The sequence below is a fragment of the Pezoporus occidentalis genome, unplaced genomic scaffold (assembly GCF_034315485.1).
Source record: "Pezoporus occidentalis ecotype Australia unplaced genomic scaffold, CSIRO_AGI_Poc_V1 ctg31, whole genome shotgun sequence".
NCBI classification, from domain to species: Eukaryota; Metazoa; Chordata; class Aves; order Psittaciformes; family Psittacidae; genus Pezoporus; species Pezoporus occidentalis.
In genome coordinates this window covers 2425276-2443276 of record NW_026915052.1, presented here as the reverse complement: position 1 = coordinate 2443276, position 18001 = coordinate 2425276, and the positions used below count along the sequence as shown (strand labels likewise).

The window sequence follows — 18001 nt, the reverse complement described above, 5'->3', positions numbered from 1 at the left end:
TATTTGTTGGTTCCTCTCTCCAATATGTCCATGTCTCTCTTGTACTCAGGACCTCAACTAGATACAGTGCTCCATGTGTGGCTACACCAGTGCTGAGTACAGGGGAAGGGTCATCTCCCTCAACTTGCTGGCAACATTTCTAATGAAGCTCTGGTTACCTTTTGCCTTCTCCACAGCAAGAGCACATTGCTGGTTCATGTTCAACTTGATGTCCACCTGGTCCAGGTCCTTTTCTGCAAAGCTGCTTTCCAGCTGGGTGGGTCCCAGCATACATCAGTGCATGGGTTTGTTCCTCCAAATGCAGAACTCTTCCCTTCTCCTTGTTGAACTTCATGAGGGTCCTGTCAGTCCATTTCTCCAGCCTGTTGAGGTCCCTCTGGATGGCAGCACAATCCTCTGGTGTATCAGCTGCTCCTCATGGTTTTCTGTCATCTGCAACTGCACTGTTTTGTCCTTCATAAGATGATTTCAATGAGATTATAATGTGCCTCCTTAAAATGTGCAGACCTTATATAAAGAATACTCCTGTAAGAACTTGTTTGTTGACTGTGATCCACAGAACAACAGTAAAATACACTGCAGTTGCTTAGCAGGCACATTACAGCACCTATTAATATTTACAGAGAAAACATCATGAGTAGTCCTCTGTGAGAAAAGTACTAAGGTAACAGTGTTACACTGGTCTAAAAAAGGTGGGGAATTTCTCCCCTGGAAGTGCTGTCTTCCTCCTGGACAAGCACAGTAGTGAAGAAAAAAGTTCTGCTTGTATTCTGCATCCAGAAACATCGGAGTAAAATTCTGTCCAGGCATTCAGGACGGGGTACCTTTGCCAGTTGGATGGTATTCATTACCGAACAAGTCTCTCTTCTTGCCTATCATTCAAGCGTTACTTATGAAGAGCTATTTCCAAAGGAATGCTTCTGACCACTAATACCTTGATGGTCACTACTACCACCATTGGATTATTCTCACTGTATCATTGAAATGCTATACATTGAAATGTTCCTTACAGGAACATCAAGAGCAGATTTACTTTGCCATGTTTGAAAAGGCTGACATTTCCACAGACCTGCATTGTTCATTTGCAAAATTGAGACTGATTTCAAAAAGTCTCTACACATCTCAAAGTTCCCACAGGAGAACAGAGGTGACAGTAAGCAACCTAGCCTAGACTAATAGGCTGACACTGCTTTAAGGCAGGACACATTCCAGATGCTGGAAAACCTTAAAGGGAGATCGAAACATTACCAGAGAGACAGCCAGCTTTTAGGCTGCTCCATTTCTGCTGAAGGACTGGAGTAGGAACCTTTGCAGATCAACTAATAGGAAGGAAAAGAAGATCTTTTTATCCAGCTTTTGCCCCTTTCCAAAATATACTTCTATATCAAATATTTCATGCTGCATTAACCTACCAAAATTTTTTTCACCCTGTTTATGCCACAGATAACAGATGCAGCAATTAGATTATACCAAACACTTTTGAAAGTGACACCTTATATTTTTATGGATCTGTAAATATATGAGGGATGTTGTCACTATGATAGATACACATTATAATAAAAACAAGGTTTCACACAGAGATTATATCTTTTATTATATCATTTGATCTCTCTGTCAAGAGCAGATACCAAATTCTTTCATCAGATCTGAGAAGTAAGCGGTGATGTTCATCCAGGCTAGGAACAAGGTCTCTGAGCGCTTGCATCTCCCAACACTACTATGAGGGTTGTGTACTGCTGGAGTCACCCAGCAGTACACATTTGTTCTGACTCAGATGTGGGCACATGATTGCAGTTCTCTCATGTTAGTCAAACACTATGGAGCTGTATTCTTTTATGCTGGCTCTGTGCCAGGGAAGGAGGCAGGGTCAAGATGCACTGAGCTGACTCAACAAAGATTTCTGAACAAAGATCCATCAGAAGCTGAGCCCTTTCCGGCCTATAGCTATGGCATTTTGGAGTGGACTTCAGGAACCCTCAACCCAGCTGCAAGCTATTGGCATATCAATAACATCATTAACTTCATCTGTTACTGAGTTTTGAGAGAGAGGTTGTTAGCACCTCCAGGGCAGGAAACAGTGCCAAAAGGAGAGAAGAGACATCACTGTCCTTATGGAAGAGCAGGAGGACCAGGCATCTAAAAGCTACCAGAAACAGAGGAAGCTGCCAAAAGTGTTTATAAGTGAAATAAGCATTTCTATTTGTAACTCACAATCACAGCATTGATATTATGATTCCCATCCTCCTTTCATCCCTCTCTGACATCTATACCTGATGCTGAAAACATGATTGACTGGAACTGGAGAGCTCAAAGTTGCAGTCCCCAGTAACCAGCAATCCTTCTAATGCAGTCATCCAGCACTACCATCTACTCCAGCTGCACTGTTTTTCCAAGGTGGTGTCAGGATTAAGTCTCTGTTCTCTTGTTGCCACCTCTGGACCACAGTAAAATCCATCTGAAACCCTGAACTTTCAAAGATGGACACACAGTATGTGATCCACATGCAAAAGCCTTTCAGGGTCCTGTCCATCCTTAGGCCAGTTCATTTTGCTACGAGACAGACTCTTTGCTTATGTCAACAACACTAATCTCAAAAGCAACATGCACATGCAAACATATACTGGTGAAGAAGACTGGGAATGGCCTCTTTCTCACTCTGCCTCCTCCACAGCACTGCTGAGATGTTCATTAGTTCGGTGTTTATCTGCTAAGAGTATAGACCTGTAGAGTATAAATTTGGAATCAGGTAAATTTTACATTCAACAAATACAGAATATTTTTTAAAGTCACACTCGGTCAGAGAGAATGCCCAAAAGTTATCGTAACTGAAATAAAAGGAAACCATAATTCAGTCAAATTCAGCATTACTCAAAGCAATGGAAAGTACTGCATCCAAGGCTCGATGCTTCTGTTTATGAGTTTCTTTCCGCTGAAGACTATAAGTCATCGATCAGATGATCTTTCATGACCTGTAAAATATATGTCAATATATAGTTCAATTTAGTTAGGCAAAAGCAACACATACTGAAATCAGAGAGACCTAGAGCAAAAGGCAGTCCTACAAATCAGCTGCCCTGTCACTGACAACTTTTCATGCAAGGATTGATAAAATCTTTATTTGGAAGATTAAGTGTGTACTCAGTGGACCTGGATCCTTCAAAAGCATGAAATCACTTGGAAAATTGAGGGGACATAATTTTCCCAGGTACTTAGTCACTTGTCTACCTCATTACGCAGCTAAATACCTTTGAAAATATAATCTTCAGTCTTACTCTCAAAAGAGTCAGATTTCCAGAGGTGTACAGATGTCCAGGAAGTCTACAAAGTGCCTAGTTTCTTAGTTCACAACAAAATCAATAAGAGTTAAGGGCTTCATATAAAACTATGTCCATCTGCCTAATTAAAATACTAGCTCCTAAAATCATGTGTCTTGTTAAAATCAGTGAGGTTGGAGCTCTTGCAAGCTCTGCAAACCACACTTTGGCTTTCCATAATATAGCTCTCCAGGCAGATAGCAGGGGCACCTGATCCATGGGAACGAGGATGGGAGAGGTGTCAAGCCTGAACCAACCTCAAGGCACAGCTGGGCTGTCAGGACACAGGTCTTGCAACAGCAGGGAACAGATAAAAAAAAAAAAGCTGACATAGACACAGGCTAGTCCAGACCTTCACAGACATTTAAATCATATCTGTGCTGTTTAAAGCAAGCAGTGGGCGTGCTTAGACCATTTGAGAAGATGTTTTTCTTTAAATAGCAACTTAGCACAAGAGTTGCAACTTCCAATTTAGTCACCCTTCTTTAACATAGCATGGTGCCTTGCAGCTGGATAATTAACCTTGATATTCATTCAGACTTCAAAACATAGAACTCCCATTGCTGTCAATTAGCTGACAATATCATGTGTGCATTAATGGAAGATTTTTGTGTGACCCTAGAAATACTGCATTTGGGAAATTTCAGTAGCTAATACAGTAATCCCACTGGAGAAAGTCCTTCACAAATTACTTTAACAATTTTAGAATGGGAAGTGAGATTGTGAATTAGTCACTGGATTGAGTTCACAGAATGAAACAGACGTACACTGAAGTTTACCCTCCTTTTTATTCTTATTGCAATGCTCCAGATAACTGGCAAACCTTCTTGTTATCATGGTCTTGTACAACTCTGAGCACAAAAGAAGATGCCTTGATCTCAGCTGGAGCATTCAGAAGCTACCATACTTTTCAACATTAACATATGCCTGGAGGCAGGATTATGGATGATTGTTTCAAAATAATTTTGATATATGAGGCAATGCAATAAACACTGCAACATGAAAGTGGGACACAGTATGGGACGGACCACTGGCACTTTTCCTACTGATTTCTTTGCATTTATAATAAAGAATTACAGCCTACTGGTAACAAGATTAAATAAGTGGGCAGCTAGAGGTTTTCCTGTTATCCCACAGGGGGCTGCATTCTGCTAATGAGTGTTAACCCTACAATCAGGCAAACATTCACATTGAGAAATGAAAAACTTCATTCAGGGGTTTTAAAGCAGCCAGAGCAGCCAACAGCTAAAAAGGAAATTGGCTCCAACACAGCTACTTTCCTTTTTCAATACTGTTATACCTCTCCAACAAGAATGAGACCTAATGGCACAACTGAAACATTCTTGTAGCAAAAGCCAACATCAGGCCAAGTCCCTTCCAAGTTAGAAACCCTGTCTTGTGATGAAGAAAGAATAGCTGATGCTCAATCAAATGCTTTTGCACAGGCTAGCTATGGCCTTTTGTGAAGGTTCCTAATGTGAGTTCAATTTGACCTGCATATTATCAAAGTACTTTGCCTCATTTGCTGAAGGAAAACAGTAAAAAACAGGGAGGAGGGGGGAGATCTGTTGTGCTTTTTCCTGGATTTGAGAGTTACATCAACCTTTGGGCCTTTTTCTGAAATATTCTGACAGTAGAAAAAATACTCACTACTCCATTTTCTACACAGGGTCAACATTATGAAGAGGAAAAACGGGCTTTGAGCCATGAAATAATTGCACTCAATAATCACTTAATAGAGGCCAAGGTGACAATAGATAAGTTGTCAGAAGACAATGTAAGTATCTAATTATGGATACATCTTGATACTATATTCAGAAATAAAGCCATGCACTGTCCATGAATATAAAGAATAATTTCTTATTGTTTATGCAAAATGTAACTTGTCACCTTGAAGGTTATAATTCATGTTTATTGTTCCATTTTTTTGTAAATTTACAAAATCCTTTATGCAATAGGATTGGGCTTAGACTTTTCATTGATATTTGTTTCCTTATGTCAAACACAAAACTGATGAAAAAAATGTTCTGAGAAATGGCAGTATTCCTGCATTGATTTTGCCATCAGTTTCAGTCTGGTACAGCAAACTGGTGGAAGCACATGCTCAGAGCTGTTATGTGGACACATGTGGAGTGAGACTTGACCATAAGAATTTAAGTACGGACCCATACATTTGCTGCAGGTCCTCTGATCTTTCAGTCTTTGCTCACTGAAATGAAATGCCCAGCACAAGTGAGCCTTACTAGCAAAAGGTAGGATTGAACCAACCTGGTTGCTCAGATTATTGGAAGGAGAGGGAGTCAGGTTTTCCCCAGCTGTGGTTCATGTGTGACATTTTACTTGTCTCTGTGTGGAATGAAAAAGGGAACGTCTCTTGCAATTGTCACCCTGCATCTCATTAAACACTGCTGAAAACTGGCATGCACACTGCAGCTGGCAAGATCATAAAATCCTTCCGGGGCAAGAAAGGCCACAAAGAAAGGAAGATTGCAGGCATTTAGTTCATTATTATGCCATTCCTTAGACACTTAATAAAAAATTCATCTACAGAAGACATGTTTCTGTTAGCGCTTATTTTTCAGTATCTTACATTAAAACTTCCCATATTTCATATGAACTTTTCATCATACCAGGGAGCATTTGATCGTATTAATATGCCTCTTGATGTGAATTGTGCCTATGCAATTAATAGCTTTCCAACGGAAACAAAGAGTTCACAATCTGATCCTTTACTTTGACAGAAATTGTGTTGAAACAACAGTTACTTTATAAATCTAATAGCTGTAACTAATGGAATGTGGTAAATGCAATGGGCTACATTTAGATTTTATAAGCCCAGATATACATCCAGAGGAACTCAGCTGAAATCAGTGGAGTTATTTGAGATTTAAAATAGAGGGGGAAAAATAATGTAAAATTCTCCCAGTAAGTATGCATGCATTTACACTACTTCATGGGGTCAGGTTTGGGCCCAATTTGAAGAAGAGTTTTCAATATTCATGGCTTTTAAAAGGCAGCTTACACTGATTCAAAAGCCTCAAAAAACAGTACCATTTTTTTATACTTGAGGTTGATTCACAGACAAAATTCTGCCCTTAGTTATGCAGCATCACAAATGAAAGTAAAGGATAAAGTCCAAATTTTAAAATAAAGAAGTATGAAACGAACTATTAAGGTTATACCTAATAAGTAGAGTTGGTGTTAAACTGAAGAATCCTACATGAAGAGAACATCCTTTTGTCTTGCCAGTATTTCTTCCTTCAATTATGTTACTCCTTATTCTTCTGACAGATATGTAAAATTATGCTTTTGATGCAAATACATCTTTTAGATTATGGGAAACATTTTTGGCATTAATTGCCAATTACTGTTCTAGCTGCCACATATGTGGCTTGTTACCATTCAGGTAAACTATAAAGGACAGAGTCACTCCAGTCTAATGTACCAGCATACGGAGAACAAAGTACACGTGGCACTTTTAACTCACATGTCATTTTTCTGTAGTAATTTTTAAAGCTCCTAAAAATAAAGTGTCAGAAATGCTTTTTTGTACTCTCCATGACAACCACTTCACAGAAACAGAGGCACACAGCTTTTGAAGAAAGGATTTGATTTTGGAGTGATTTCGTTTTTGTGTGCCTACTAATGCCATAGGGGACCTGGAGTTCTTGTCTGTTATACATTGCATGGCATTATGCATTTAATGTGCATGTAACATATCAGGATCACATGTGCACACAATGTATTTTGCTTCTAAATTGAATTCTTGGATTCCTACTGTTTGCTGCTTCACAGGAATAAAAACAGGAATAAAACCAGAAATTTTTCAGGAATAAAAAGAGTGTCTGCTAATATACAATCTAAGACCTACATAAATGAATGCATCTCCCCAGCACATTTAAGAAGTGTTGTGCATGTAGGCATACCTAGACACAAAAAAAAAACCCTAATAAAAACCAAGAGTATCTACAGACCGTTGAATATGAAGATATAATGAACTAAAGGTCATAGGAAAACTGCATTTACAAACCCCATGCCTCACAGACTCCCAGGAACATCTTTGTTGCACCTGATATTACAGAATACTTTTAAAATGGCATTTCAAAGCAGAGAGAATTTCTACCTTTACTTTTCATAGAAAACTTCTGCATATGATAAAATCAGAACATTAATTCCATAGAAAAATTAAATAGTTAAATTGTTTCAATATTCAACACCTTTTCTCTATAAACATTTTCTGATTTTCACAGATTAACATGGCCTAGTGTCCATACTACCATTATGCTTTCTCTATTTATGCTCACCTATAAAATCAACTCCTGAAGCCAACATTTTTGTAATGGCATCTAGATCAGGGAAAGCAACATACAACTCTTACCTCCCGGAACCCAAAGATGCTGTTGAAAAATACACTTACACAGCCATTAAAATCAGATGAAGAGCAAGTCTATTTAGTGAACTTACCCATTAAATAGGCTGTGGGAGCTATTCAATACAAAAATAGTATAAGCAGCTTGCTTAAATTTCCTTTTTCCCTGTGTGGAATTCTCATGGTAATTTCTTACATGAGCCAGTAAAAAATATCCTGTTCTGCAGCTCAAATATTTGCAGTGAGATTTAATATAATTGTATAGCCCTGTTCTGCAAGACATGGAAGGAGTCAGGAACCAGCAAGGAAGTTTCACAAAGAGACAAAGGCCTTCATTTAGAAAACAATATAGTGTCTATTTTTGCAATAAATTTCTCCCACAGTCTCATAAGATTATTTAAGCATTTTCTAAAGTAGCATCTTGTAGCATCTAATCTGGGTAATAGTAAAAATTGTCTGTTCTTAAATTTTCTTTTTACTTAAAAGATCATATTTATTTTAGCTTTCATAGCACTATGCATGCTAACAGTATAAAGTCCAGCTCCTAATGGTAAGTATCCATCTATCTTTTGAAATGCAGATTACTGTTCTGTAGTAATAGTTCTCAAATTTTTCTTTTTAGTGATTTTATCAGCTCTCAGGAGAAAAGGAACAAACATTTCAGGACCATGCAAGAAACAAGGAATCTTAATGCATGTAAAAGTTAAACTATGCTCCAAATTTTCCCCCAAGTCAATTTTTAAAAGATTGTGCAGGCATGGAAGAAAACGGAAAGCCACAAGCTATTTGCAAACTTTAAAAAACAGGCTATTTTTTGTTTTTCTAGGAGCTCTATAGGAAGGACTGCAATTTAGCTGCTCAGTTGCTCCAGTGCAGCAAGAATTACGACAGGGCACATAAGCTTTCAGAGGTAATGTGACTGACCTTGGTGAATATTCAAAGAAATAAATATTTTATGGAAAACAGGTTATTTTATATGTGTCAATTCCAGAACTTGTTTGCCCTTAAGGCTTTGCTTTCCACAACCCCCACCCTCTTTAAGCAACAGGAGGGCTTGTGCACCTCCTGGTATTCAGTGCAGCTGAGGGAGGTGCTGATGAAATCACAGGCAGCGATGGAACTTGGAGGTACTCTCTTCCCCAAAACCTCTGCTATCCAGTAGAAAGGGCCTGCACTGATCACATGAAAAATAAAGGCTTTAGCAAAACCAAAGTGCTGAGAAATCTGGAATGCAAAATGCTGGGAGGAAACTGGGACGTGAGAGCAGGGAAATGACATGCTACCAGCATCAGAGATTCTGATACTACCAATTTTCCTCCTGAGGCTATTTTCCAGTCCAGCTAATTTCTAAACCTGAATTTTAAAATGGACTGACAGAACAAATATCTTTTTCTAAAGCAACCATAGCACTGAATGATTGATTTCCAAGGTGTAAACTTTAATTAGTTGCTTCCAAGGAAACTAGGCTTGAGAAACACTCTTTAAAGGGGAGGTAAATATTCTCTTAGTGATGAAGGCTATCTTTGGGGATGCAGGCCCTACACAAAGCAATAGCACCTCCCTCATGTACATTGCTTTGATGAAGGTCACAAGGAAAGCCTTCCTTTCATCAGTCCCATCAGGTTAATGTCTCTTCAAATGGTCTCCCTTGTGCAGTTCTGCAATGGAATGATGCAAAATTGAATGTGGAATGTATAAACCATTTCTAAGGCAGTAGATGGCTTCAGAGCACTAAACAACCCTGGTAAATAAAGATACGGCAAGACTCTTCCATCAAATGGGCAGTGATTTTCTGGAATGAAGACTGAACTTCCAAATTAACCATTATCTTGGTTCTGTTATTTTTTCCCAGTTACTGACTTCTCTTAGCAATTCATACCCAGAAATTATCATTGCTCACATTGAAAGCACACTACTTGTTAGCAAGAATTAGGACCTTAAAAGTACTTAGTGATTCACTTGCAGAAAACTATCACAAATGTGGGACCTCTCAACAATTTCCCAGACTGTCATACACTTGATTAAATAGGCAAAGTCTTCACTCATAAATCCATGTATTTATTAATTTAGTAAGTGTGAATATACCATCACAGGCAATAAATTCCTTACAAATTTGAATATTGCCTGACAAAGTATTGTATATAATCCAGAAGCCTAAACTATAGTACGATATAATAATGAGACAGCAATGTCATTTTAGTAATTCCAGTTTCCAGTGCAATGCCCAGAAAATGTTCTTTTTCTTAATGCATTTCACAGTCTAAATAGCATATATAAAATAGATCAAACAGTGGTATTACAGGATACTAAACTAATAGATGCCCCATATAGCAGTCTTATGTTAAATGAACCGTATTTCTTTGCCTCATTTCTGTGGCAATTTAGAGTAGCCCTATTTTATAACCTGTTTATTCAATCTTTGTTGCAGCTGTACTTGCCCTAACTAATATCACTGTCTGCCAGCAGATTGGCAATATCGTACTCTTTATTTCCAATGGAAGACATGAGCCAATTAAAAACTTAATGATTAATTGAAAATCCTGGAAGGCCTGTTGGTTGAAAAAACACTCATCCTACTCCACATTAACAAGAATGCCATTTCACAACATGCCATATTTTGAATACATTGACTTTTGGGGATTAAACCAACTTCAAAAACTTTCCAGTGAAGCTAAAAGAGGAGCTCTATATCTTGTATATCTATACCATGTAAGATGGTTACAAGGAATAGGCAGCTTAAATTTCTCTTGCCTAAAGTAGAGGGGAGGGGGATGACTTCAGCATTTTTAGGGTTGACTCCCCTAGAGAAACAAAGTAAAGGAGGGAGTGAGATCCTTAGGGCTAGAAGGATAACCACTGATTACTTGGTAGAGGAACAACTTAAAATAATAAAGTGCTGAGTCATTAAAAATTTAGCCAGGCATTCAAGGATGAAATTCCTAAGTGGTGCAAATCAACATGGATTTCAAGGGAGCTATCACAGTCACAAACTCAAAACTTAATCTAAATATGAGTTCTGATTTCCAGCAGGAAAAACTAAGTGACAAACGTCATGCAGCTGTCTCTTATATCCCTGTCTGATCATTGATAGAGATCTGAAATGAGCAAGGCAGATAAAAAATGACTGGTGATACCTGCATAGACATTAGCTACCAGACTTTCAAGCCACACCAAGGAATGTGGTCTCTGAGTCTCTTCTGGTCTATATGACAGAATGGCAGGTGGAACTGCCAAGAGCTGATCATGACTTTCTGCAAAAACTATATAATTTCTGATGCATAGCAGACATTGATTAATTCTGACTACTCCATCACAGGACCCATAATGTAAATTCAGGCCTTAGCTCTTATTTTTGTCAGTGTAGTAAAGAAACCAGAAAAGCAGTCAGCTAGCATCTGCTGGAAGATGGGTACATGTTGAGGCTTATGTGATTTGTTGATCTGACAAGCCCATATCCAACTGCTGGGGCAAGGAAACTCGTCTGATTTTCTTCTTCCCAGCTGCTGTCATAGCAGCAAGTACCACTGTTTTAAGTGTCAGAGAAACCAACCTTCCTACCTCTTCAAACAGCATTGTTTATCAAATGTGATGCTGGAGTGCAGCAGCAAATTTGGCACTGGGTTGGAGGCAAGATGAGCTCAAAGAAAGGCAAAAGAAAAATAGAATACACCTGATCTCTTTTTGTGTTTCCTCTTCCAAGCAGAGACCTCTGTACCCCCACATTCAAATGCAAATCGCACCCATGCACACTCTCTGGAAAGTGTTGGTATAGGCTGCAGTTCTCTACCTGCCTTTTTAAGACTGTTTTTCACATTCTTTATATCATTTCTATCCAACCTGAATTAATTTGAAATGAAACCTTTCAGAGGGGAAGCAGATGAATATTTCCAAATGTTAAGTAAATAAATGAAAGTCATTTGATCGTGTTTGTTTTCAGAAATGCACAAAGATTATGGCCATCACATTAGTCAAAGAACCACATATTGTGAGCTATGTAATCTTATAAAGAGCACTCATCTATCCATGTTGTATTAGCCCAAGCAGACAACAGTACTGACATGTACCCTATTCTCCTTTCCCCTTTGCCATCTTTTTATGTTACAGTTGCCATCTGACTTTCAGGAAAGAGTCAGCATCCATCTGGAAAAACATGGGTGTAGCCTTTCTGTCCCCTTGTGTCACCCATCTTACGCTGATTCCATACCCACTTGTGTCATTGCCAAAGTACTGGAAAAACCAGATCCAAACTGCTTGTCTTCGCACTTATCAAGCCCATCCACAAGGGATCTCAGTTTTCAGGACTCTGATGGAAAACTTGGACAACGACCCCAGTACAAGTCAGACATTTACTGCAGTGACACTGCCCTTTACTGCCCTGAGGAGCGGAGGAGGGAGAGAAGGCAGAGTGTGGACACACAAGTGAAAGACATGGGGCTCCTGCGGTCCCAGAACTCCACAGACAGCACTGTTGAGGAAGACGGTTTCCATTCCAGCTTCTCTCATGAAGCCTTCCCGGAGTACATTACCTCTCTGCCGACCTCCAGTTCCTATTCCAGCTTCAGCGTCACATCTGAGGAGAAGGAGAATGCCCAAGCTAACACACTGACTGCCTCTCAGCAAGCAATCTACATGAGCAACCGAGACGAACTATTTGAAAGAAAGTCATCTGCAGGTTACGAGCAACAGGGAAGTCCTAGGTTTGCCAAGTCCAAACCTGCACAGCACATGGAGCTTGCCACAGACGACAATGAGAACTCACCCACTTTTACTAGGACTCTGCCTCCATATGCAAACGAACCTTTTCATTTCTCAGCCATAACACCACAGCAGGCTTTAGCGAATCAGAAAATGAGGAATGAGTGCAGGAACACCCACCTTTCAGAAGAGGATTTGCCTGGGCGATGGAGGCAGTTGAGCGTGGAAGACATTGGTGCATACTCTTACAGGAACACAGACAGGCTGTCACCCTGTAGTTTTTCCGAGCAGTACTACAGCAGCCCTATTAAGAAAGGAGACAGTCGAACAAGCCCCATCTATGCTAGTTATAAAGCAGATAGCTGCTCAGAGGGAGATGATATCTGCCAAAGCAGACTTGTGGATTCTTGTTTCCTGAGAGCAGAGAGTGGCCTAAATATTGACATCAGCACTAGCTGTAAACAGGACAAATTGCCCACTTACAAAACAAAAGAATCAAGAGACCAAAAAAATGAAAGGATCACCGTCCAGTTATGCAGTAGCAAAAACATTGAAAATAGCCCAGTACTGAAAAGAGAATATGTGGATGTGAGCCCCAACAGCTCAGCAGAATCCCTCAATCAGAGTTCAGTGGAGGCTTCAGAAATCCACCAGTCTTCCATGGAGCAAGGGAGCCATTCGGGTATTCACAGCAAGCAGCAGCAGTTTCAGCGGACTGGGAGTACTGGTTTGACTCGGAAGGACAGCCTTACAAAAGCACAATTATACGGAACCCTTCTGAACTAAGTGTCTTCCAAATCGGCAATAAGACAACAAGCAAAAGGAAGCAAAGAGCATTCGATACTTCTAATGAACAATAAGGTTCTAAGAAACAGGATTATTATAAAATATATATTCATAATGGTACTATATGTTTAAAACAAAATCTCTTAAAAAATGTTATACAGCACTTTTCACTTAACATCCTTTCCACATGGGAGACTGCCCCCTTCCCTCTTTTATAAACCTGAAATATTTTTATAAACAAAATGGTATTTATTAGAATATGCTAAGCTATTTGAGCAGAATTCTTTTCCCTTCAAGCAGGTTTCTTATTTATTTTTGTGCATGAGGCCATCCGTGCCTGAACTCTAGGAGGAAAAGGGTAAAATCATGACAGCAGTGATAAAAAACAAATCCACTTGATAAAATACCACAAAATGTCATGCGAAAACAAAGCAAACAAAGATGGTGAATTTGAAGAAGTATATTTTTTAACAAGAATGGAATTGTATCTTAAGTTATTTCATACAAATGTATTTATGAGTGACTAATGTATGCACAAAGTGATACTAATATTTTGTTCTTTCAATCCACTGTGTTTCTGCTTTCCTATTTTTCCTTGTATACTACCTCAAAAGTAATTGAGGGTTTCTTTGTCACACTTTCTGTAGGCTTGCATTTATATTGTCTAAAATGCATGTAGTGTCATAATTAATACTGTATTTTGCATTACTTAATAAAAGACACCAGTGGAGATATTTTGGGGTTTATTTCCCTTCCTTAAAATATATCCTGGACAATAGAACATGGGATTGCTCTGGTTGGCATCAATCCAGCAAAACTTAATGAGTGAGGCTCCTGGTTCAGACTGTCCTTTCTCTGTAAGTTCCAGAGAACTAGTTCTTAGTCTGGGTGCGGAAGGACAGCTTCTCATCAGCCTGTGAAAAGTAAACAAGGAAAACTGTTTATCAACAAGCTTGTTCACTGAGCAAGGCTCTGCACACTGAAAAGAAAATTGAAAACTACTTGAAAACTTTTGACTTCAGTACCTCCTCTATTACACACATACTCAACACAATCTTTTATGTCTTTAGGACTGTTACGTTCCACAGCTGCTCTTTTTCCTATATAGCTTGGTATTTCAAACAAAAGAATTTTTCTAAATCTTAAGGAAAGTCTGACCTTCTGCAGCATATGGGAATTTCACCCCTAGCTCTGAGAAGCCATAGCTTTACCTGTACATTTTGCATTTCCTCCATCAAGTTTTGTTTTTCACCAGTTCACCATTAAGGAGTGTACAACTTGGACAGTAGCAGGAGGGAAAGAGCAAAAGGAGAAGAGGAGAAAAACAAAAAAGAGAAAAAGGGAAATCATGTGGATTTCCTTCCTGGCTTTAGTATTGCTGTTTGGTAAGAGGCAGACTACAGAAATAAATGTTTAACAATTCTTTTGTATTCATGGAACACATATCCTGTATTTGAAATATTGACTCTCACCAGCTCATGTATAAGACCTTACTTAGTGCAATCTGTGGTAGCAATCAGTGATATCACTGTGGAAGTCTAAACTAGTTCCTTATAAAGCAAAATTAATGGCCTACCATTCAATACCTGTTAAGAAAATATATGTTTTCTGTGGATTCTCTGAAAGCAGTTACCTGGCAAATAACTATGAACCAGAACTATAGAAATACTAGTTTCCTACATAAGTATATTAAATTACGAGGCCACGGAATCAGTGCATCTGGCATCATTAATTCCCATTGCTCTCTGTAGTCTTCATGGATAACATAAGAATTTGACTATTATTGATGTGTGCAAGTACTTACTATGCTGTTTGGAAGATCTGGCATTGAGTCTGTAGAGCTCCTTCGAGATCTGTAGCCACATTGTGAAGAATAATGGTAGATAATAGTATCACCCACATAAGGAGCAACATAACTCTAAAGCAAGGCTTATTTCAAGACAAAAGCTGTAACACACCTTGTGCTTTTATGCCTCCATACTTGCTCACAGTGAGTATGAGTGGCAAGTCATGCCACGGGTTAATTCCACGAAATCCATAAAAAACCCACATAGAATAAAGCTTCTAAAGGCCAGCTGCTTCTCATGGCAGAATCTGACAGGCAGTAAATAGACCTCGAGATCCAGAAAAGCTATATTTTCACCTTTGGAATGCTAAGATAGAAAACATATAAAAAACCTTCACTGCTGACTCATTCAGGTATATAAAACTTAGACAATGTCTAAGGCAAGACATTAATTTCTGTGGTCAACAAATAGAAGGATTTGTATGCAAGAGGTGAAAATTAACTGTTATCTCACCTAAGAAAATACGTAAGCTATGGAAGAGTAAATAGTGATATTTATGAACTGGAACGCAGTATCAGACTAATTCTTTTATAATACCATTCATATTTGAGACTAAACTGCTATTTTGGCAATTACACAAACCTAAGTTTCTGCTAGATATTATGTCTGACTATTTAATACCCTGTTCTATTATATTCTTTTATACTGCTGCAGTTTCAAAGTCTGCTTCTATGCTTTACTTGATGCTTTTTCCCAGTCCATGTGCACTAATATGTTGATTGAAATCAGTCTTTTCAGCCAATTAATACTGGGTTTTCCTTGTAAAATAGTCTATAACCTTGTAACATTTTTCTATAATGAATTCTGTTAGAGAACAATATGTAACCCTGCAATGAATTTCATCTGAATCGATCAAAATGGCTGGAAAAGCTCTTCAGCTTTAATGTGTTAATTTTAATTTCTCCTTATTTAGAAAAACTGACAGAAAGTTTCCAAATTTTCTATGAATGTGAGGAAAAAAGATTAAATTATCTAAATTTTCTCAGGTTTATGGGTTTAAGTATGGCTTGGTTTAATTTTCCCAAAGAGAAAGAGCTTGGAAAGATTATAATAAAGGATTTTCTATCTATTTTTTCAGTGCATTCAGTTTAGATTTCTTGAGATAACCACAGAGAAAGACCTGAGGCATGAGGCTAGAACGGCACTAGGTGTTTGCGCAGTAGCTTTATGTTTTCTTTGTGGTGGTGTCTTAGTTTTGTGCTTACCCTCAGTTTTCATACTGGGAGAAAATCATCCCAAAAACCCTGCCATAGAGAAGATTTTTGGAGTATGTAATTGGAGATATTTAAAACCAACTACCCACTTGCCTTCACTTGGTCTCTCAAAACTCACCACTGTGCAAACTTTTGGAGGGCTCTGTTGTGCCATCAGAGAACCTGCTGGTGCCAAGTACAGATTAAATTTTCACTGAGGTTTTGGGACATTGAACATCATCAAAAATAGACAAAGCAGCAGATGGGAGAGCAAATCAACGACATCTTGTTCAGAGGGAGAAGATACACTGACCCAGATGAAAGGGATGGTAGACCTCTCTGCCACAGTGCTCCTCAGAGCACTGTCTTTCTGTAGGACATTTCTGATGGAGAGGAGCACTTAAAACATTGTCCTCAGAACAGCTTACTTCAATTTTTCATTCAAGCAGGCATAGTTTGATGAACTTGACCCTACTGTTATGTTTGTTTAATGACAAATGTCTCCAGAAACACAAAACACAGATCTTCAACCAAAGAAAAGTGTCGTAGACCTCTCCATTCTAGTTTCTAATAATTTACCTCGAAATAGATTTTTCCAAGGACATAAATGTTCAATTTTCTCTTAAGAATTATAAAAATGCCAAGATAGCTCCATGTTGCTACAAAACTTCAATTTTCCAAGTAATGTCTGAAGTAGTCAAATTCTGTATGGAGGGTCTATAGGTACCTATAGCAGGATTTTTGCTTTGATTAATTATTTCACTTTCCATGAGTAAGAATAGAAAGGGTGAGGAAAAGAAGTGGCAAGTCCTCAACAGTGCAGTGAAGCAGAAGATGAGAAATGTCATTTTAATGAATGAAAACTGAAAGCAAAATGTACATGACACAGAACATTGATCAGGGAAAAACAAAGTGATCAGAGTGAAGCACATAAGATCATATAATAAAATAGATAAGAATACAAAAAAGATACCAGGGAAATAGGATACGATTCACTAGGAACATAGGTGAATAAGTATTATCAAATCATGAAAAGTAAACGTGGTTTTTGAGATGTGAAAATAGTTTTTATCACTCCAAATTAAGACTAAAAAATAAAAAAAAAGCAAAAAATCTCAATGATTTTAAATAACACATATGACTTTCTTTTAAACTTTTTAGACGTCTAGAAATAGCTATATTTCTGGGTTTAGATCATGACAAGCCACAAAATAGGTAGTTTTCAATTCAACAGTTTCTAACTTCTTCTCACAAACTAGAACATTTATCAAATTAATCCTTTCCCCCTCCAGCACTTTTGATTAAAAAGAATTTCCACTCCAACATCTATCAGAGAACATGATTATATAGTTACTTAGATTAATTTTCCCCTGTTGAATTTTAAAATACTAATTGACATCCTTTGGTCTTTCTTAGAGAATTCTTATTCACCATTCATGTTTACAACCTTGTAATCCTTACAGGATATTATCTCCCCTTAAATAGTGCTTAAATTGTGCAGATGTAGTCCTATCAGTTTTTCCCTGAAAGTTACTCCCTTCAGGTCTCTAGCTCTTTCTAATTCTTTTCAAGAAACACACTCCTCACCTTTCTATTGCTGAAAACCAGAATATTTTCATACGAACACTGAGTTGTTCAAATCCACTGTACATAAAGCAGTACAAGAAAAGGAGAGGACTATGCAGACTACAGCAACTGTGTGAGTGATGCTCCCAGCACTAAAATTCTCAATAAACGTAGGTAGTTGGTCAGAGACATCCTTAAGAAAAGCCTTACTCAAACAAAATGTATTTTCAT

At 38.2% G+C, this 18001-nt stretch overlaps 1 protein-coding gene across 11 annotated transcripts in view; it reads left to right on the top strand.

Moving 5' to 3' along the window:
* Window positions 1-13898, top strand: part of BEGAIN (brain enriched guanylate kinase associated) — a 174166-nt gene extending 160268 nt beyond the window's left edge. For 8 of the 11 annotated variants that reach the window (XM_062627922.1, XM_062627923.1, XM_062627925.1 and 5 more), the window contains 3 exons: window positions 4984-5091; window positions 8510-8593; window positions 11788-13898. In XM_062627922.1, coding sequence (XP_062483906.1) covers window positions 4984-5091; window positions 8510-8593; window positions 11788-13164 — 1569 coding nt within the window. In that variant the 3' untranslated portion in view covers window positions 13165-13898. The remainder of the gene's footprint in view (window positions 1-4983; window positions 5092-8509; window positions 8594-11787) is intronic. The other 3 variants (XM_062627926.1, XM_062627932.1, XM_062627929.1) reach the window with 2 other exon arrangements.
* Window positions 13899-18001: the final 4103 nt, after the last annotated feature.